Below are 5,935 nucleotides of genomic sequence, written 5' to 3' on the forward strand. Positions count from 1 at the left end.
GACATAAAGGGACCTATTGAGCACAAATGTCTTCTTAAGGCTCATGAACGCACAACTTCGGGTTCTAGAAGAGACAGGAGCAGCGTCGTGATGGTCATGGCTTAGCTCTTCATAAGCTTTAATAATTTTCTTGATAGCATCAATAGAGTCGCATCGATATAACTCTTAGTGATCATCTCATTGCTTGATCGAATGAGTCACACCAAGATAAGGAAATTCAAACTTTCAAATTCTGAATTTTAATGATTCAAAGTTGCATCAAGATAAGGCCTATTATCCCTCTCCCGCTGAATTTAATTGACGATTCGTTAAGCCCTGTAAATCATCCTATCATCGATATAAATCCCAATCAACACCGCTAATTATTCTTCTTTCCGCGGGTATTGAAAAATTTATGATCGAAGCGCCAATTTAAGGGGTCTGTGGTAATGAGAAAATATTGCCTCTTTTAATATTTTTGTTCCCTAATAAATCATGTAAAATGTGACAGAATCCATGAAATTTTAATACATGACTTAGTGGTATGTTTCAATTGTTCTTCCACAACGAAAATAGTTCAATAAACAGTTACAAATATAAGTAGGCGACTTTCTGTTCAAACAGCTATTCTCTGCCAGTATAGGCAGGAGTTTCAACGGTACCGTTTGTATATTTATTTGTCATTAAGCTGAGCACCGGTGTTTGTACAACGTAATTTTATGGAACCTTCCCGTAGCGTTGTTCAAAAGACCAGTTGATTGTCGACGAGATATCAAGTGGAAAGACGTGAAAAGTGGCAAAAAGTATGGTTATTTGACCAGCGCGTGGGCGCACCAAACTGATGCTCGAGCACGCGCCCGGGCGCATGCATGGGTTTGAGTGTGGGGATGAACTGGGGATATGGGATAGAGAGGGAATTGAAGGGCTAGAGTGGTGGTTTTAAGAGAGTAGGTGACCGAGTGAGGAAAGATGGAGGGTCTGTGAGCGAGTGGCGATTGAGAGAGGGTGTGTGAAGAGGGGATGTAAGCAGGTACGTATGATAGAAACGAAGGGAAGTGAGCGAATGGAGACTGAGTGAATGTATGAAAGTGGGAGTTGATAGAAGGAAGATAGCGATTGAAGACAGAGAGAGGGAATGTTAAGGAACGGATAGGCTGTACCCGATAAAATAGTAAAGTGAGCGCCAGAACGAGCAAGGATGTGGTTGCATGCCTAGGTTTAGAGAGCTGTTTTCTCTGCGGACTCATCACACAACGAAAAACTCTAAAATGAAACTCGCTTGAATGAGTTGCCTTCATCGTCGGGCGTGGGTGGTTGCGGCAGCTTGAGTGGAGATCATAAGTAACCTGCCTTAACGTACCTGCTTATATCGCGGCCATGCAATATTTCCTTTTCTTTAAAAATATAGGGCAGGCTCACAAGTTTTTTAAATTATCCTAATGCTGACTCGCCCACATGTTAGTCAAACAAGCTGATGAGCGAAAACTTTTAACAATACATTCAAAGTGCTGTAATATTTCGTGTCCGACATTATAGTAGCAACATTCTTGGAGCTCCTTAATTGGAAGTGGCCTCCACGAGAACAGCCATTTTATTGGGATATAATTCCTACAGTTTACCTTTCTGTACTTAATGGTGTATATTGGTGGTTATAGAGATGTATAGCTGTTATTATTTTACATCCGTATAGTTTTCTTTGATGTTTTTGTTTTTCAATTTTAATTACATTTTATTCATTAAAATGAAATCCAGCAATGCGATGCATTTTTCTCCTACAAATATTTTCCTAAAAACCGGCATTCCGGAACTGGATTTAATCTTCTCAGGTTGTAGAGAAAATAAAAGGCTGTGTATTCATATCCAAGGCACACAAGTTCATGGCGTATTAGCTTTCAGTATTTCGAATGCTATATAATGCTTTGTTTACTTTCGCCGCGCACCGAAATTGACATGTGAGCTACATTCATTCAAGTTCGATGAATGGACCTTGCCTTGTAGTGAGCTACATTCATTCAAGTTCGATGAATGGACCTTGCCTTGTAATGCACTTCGTTTATTCAAGTTCGATGAATGGGCTTCGTCTTATTGTGAGCTTCATTCATATATAATGAAATGACCTCTGTGGCTGAAGGTGCTTTGATTTGTTTATTCATTATTAGCAATCTTTAAATATTGATGGAATGAATGAAATAATATGTAGAATTTTGAACGTTTAATCAGTAGTTTACGTGATTTATAGATAACTTTGTTTTAGCAACTGCATTTCATGATATAATAAAGATTTCAACTTATTAACTTCCAATGGTGAATATCAAACCACAAATTTCGCCAATCAAAGCTGAATTCAGGCGTTATTTATTTGTATCCAACTTTAATAATAATATCATTTGCACGTTCTACAAATTTCTAAAATACTTGGAATCTTTTGGTAAACATAAATGAGAAGGGCATATGACTCATGTGGTCGTTGGTTACGGATGTGTTTTAACAGGTATCGGGTGAGACCGAAATAGCAATTAATGTTGCTCAGGTTTCCTACATGAACACGAAAGATTCAGGCCGCATTTATTTGTGAATTAGTGAAAGTTATGATTTATTAGAGACCCAATACATGAGTAATGATGTGTGTGAAACAGAATCTATGCTAGCGATTATCCGCATGAGATGGGATATTCATGTGCCCATATAATAACCTGTAAATAATATACCTACTCGAGTTTATTTTGAAGATATTTCAGATTATTCACGTATTGTGTTTATCGACAACCTACGCTTGCACGTCTAGCAGGGAGAGGTTGTTGTATGAAAATTAAATTCACTGAAGAAACGCGTTGTAGATTAACGGAAAATTATCAGACCATAAAAAGGTTCATTCTTTATTTGGTATAGGATTACGTTCATAAATCAGTACATAATTTTAGTATGTACAAGCACTTTTTGTTCATATGTCACATAGTTGTTTCATCGAATAAAAAATAAATTCCATAGCAAGCTCTATTCATTAACCAGAAATTTATGGAAGAGAATAATATTCTTAAGAATGTTAACGCAGATACCAAAATTTCGCATAGCGAGTAATATTACAATGAATGCTTCTCTGTTGTAGCTTTACTTAACCATGGGTCACATATTATAAAAGTATTCGAATTTCTGCCATAGAATAATAATATTATTATTATTACTTTTATTCAGAGGGATTACTACAACAATTATGGCATTGACAAAACTTGGTCGGGACAAGTCAACAAAAAAAAATTGGAATGAATGCCTTGAATAAAAATTATTTGTGTCTTCTATAAGAATATAGTTTCCATAAAATTTACCGCTCAGTAGTTAACTGCGTCAATCACACATAGATATTTATAACACATAACGTTTCAAAATTACTTAAATGCTAATTAAATATCCGCATGTCCTTCAATGCCTCCACGAACAATTCTAAACAAACTCTGTGATAAAAACAAGACCGTGTAAACAGCTCTTCAGAGGGCAATCATCTTCCTTTATAAACGTACGATAACATGAGCACTGCCCACGCCATCAAGGACAAACGTACAAAAAACTCTGCACGGCAGTGACGTCTGTTGTTGCTCTGCAGCTGCGGCAGCGTCAGCAACAGGAGCGTGCAGCAAACAGGAGCAAAGTGCTGCGCTGCAGCGCTGCTGCTGCTGCTGCTGTTGTCGTTGCTGTTCGCTGCACCGCTGTCGGTGAGTGAGTCATCCTGCATCGCTGCAGGATATTCTCCTGCACCAAAAATAAAAAAAAATATATTCAAATTGGACATTAAAAGAAATGGACATTATTCAAACATTGGACATTATATTATCCATTATTATTATTCATTATTATTGAATATTATTGGACATTATTCAAACTGTATTTAAAATAAATTTTAGTATAAATTAAATAAATAAATACTGAATTTAGTATTTAGTATAATAAGTGTTCATTTTCTTAGCAGAAGTGAACCAGCGGGAAGTAAAATAACGTCTAAAAACGGTGCCCCTGTCAATTAACGTGAAGTACAAAGAATCGCAATACGCACGCACAAATGCACGGTGACGTACCAGCAATGACGTGCACGGTGACGTACCAGCAATGACGTGCACGGTGACGTACCAGCAATGACGTGCACGGTGACGTTGTCGTGCGCGTAGTCCTCGTACCAGCAGCTGTAGGTCCCCGAGTCTCGGGGCGACGCATTAGCGACGTACAGACGACTCGTCACCAGGCCCGTGGCAGGCTCGCCCTTCACGCTGCACGCAGCAGTGTCACGCATGCGGTGAATGTGAGTTAAGAGCGTGACACGTTCGTTGATAAACTCATGACAATGAGTCCAGTACTAATCATCCATATAGATGGAGAAATAATCAATAAATAGAAACCATCATGCAATTGATTTTAATATAGTTAACTAAAACATGAGTTAAGAGCGCGACATATGTTCGTTGATAAACTCATTACAATGATTCCACTACTAATCATCCATATAGATGGAAAAATAACCAATAAATAGATACCATCATGCGAACTATGTTCATATGGTTAGTTATTATGTTATTGTTTTAGAATGTCAGGCGAGTATACCTGATGCCACTAATGGACGTGTTGAAAGTAACACCGTGTCTGTCGTCCACCAGAACTTAGTTCACTAACAACAATTCCAACCAGATAACTAACGTCGAATCAACGTTAGATTAAACATTGTTTCGTTGAATCGACGTAACATAAAAATACATTATTTTATTGAGTACATTATTTTATTAAGTACCTTATTTTATAAAGTACCTTATTTTATCAAGTACTTTATTTATAAAGTATCTTATTTTATTAAGTACCTTCTTTTATTAAGTACCTTATTTTATTAAGTCGTACCTCATTTTATTAAGTACCCTATCTTATTAAGTACCTTATTTTATTAAGTACCTTATTTCATAAAGTATCTAATTTTATAAAGTACCTTATTTTATTAAGTACCTTATTTCATAAAGAATCTAATTTTATAAAGTACCTTATTTTATTAAGTATCTTATTTCATAAAGTATCTAATTTTATAAAGTACCTTATTTTATTAAGTACTTTATTTTATAAAGTACCTTATTTTATTAAGTACCTCATTTTATTAAGTACCCTATCTTATTAAGTACATTATTTTATTAAGTACCTTATTTCATAAAGTATCTTATTTTATTAAGTACCTTATTTTATTAAGTACCTCATTTTATAAAGTACCTTATTTTACTAAGTACCTTATTTTATTAAGTACCTTATTTTATAAAGTACATTATCTTATAAAGTACCTTATTTTATAAAGTACCATATTTTACAAAGTACCTTATTTTATTAAGTACCTTATTTTATAAAGTACCTCATTTTATAAAGTACCTTATTTTATAAAGTACCCTATCTTATAAAGTACCTTATGCCGCCAATGGACGTGTTGAAGGTAAGCACGGTGTCCGCTTTCCTCCACGTGACTCTGCCGGACGGAAAAGGCACACGGTCCACGTGGCACTTGAGCTGGATGAGGCTGCCGCTGTTGTAATGTTTCTCCGACACATCCGCACCTCTCTCATCCACGATGCGCGCGCGGGGAGCTGTAATAATGTTCATTCATTTGATTATTAAACGTCATTTGATTATTAAACGTCGGCTGATTATCGAGTTACAAAACAATACAATAAAGTCCCCTAGGTTTAATCCGACACATCCGCGCCTCTCTCATCCACGATGCGCGCGCGTGGAGCTGTAATAACGTATTACATTTTTATTGTATTTTAATTGTATTTTAATTTATTACAATAATTATTACATTTAATAATGTATTACATTTTGGAGCTGTAATAATGTAATTTACATTTGATTATTAAATGTTGGCTGATTATCGAGTTACAAGTCAATAAAATAGGTTCCCCTAGGTTTACACTTCAGATGTGTTGAAGTCGAAATTATGAAA

General features: G+C 35.9%; 1 protein-coding gene across 1 annotated transcript; it reads right to left on the reverse strand.

Moving 5' to 3' along the window:
• Positions 1 to 2,842: 2,842 nt before the first annotated feature.
• LOC108680648 lies at positions 2,843 to 5,583 on the reverse strand (the record flags this gene model as incomplete). Its single annotated transcript, XM_018169524.2, is given in 3 exon segments — positions 2,843 to 3,723; positions 4,099 to 4,235; positions 5,399 to 5,583. Coding segments are annotated over 3 exon segments (573 nt in total), but the record flags the coding sequence as incomplete, so codon positions are not given.
• Between the last annotated feature and the right edge of the window lie 352 nt (positions 5,584 to 5,935).

The sequence above is a fragment of the Hyalella azteca genome, unplaced genomic scaffold, assembly GCF_000764305.2.
Source record: "Hyalella azteca isolate HAZT.00-mixed unplaced genomic scaffold, Hazt_2.0.2 contig17801, whole genome shotgun sequence".
NCBI classification, from domain to species: domain Eukaryota; kingdom Metazoa; phylum Arthropoda; class Malacostraca; order Amphipoda; family Hyalellidae; genus Hyalella; species Hyalella azteca.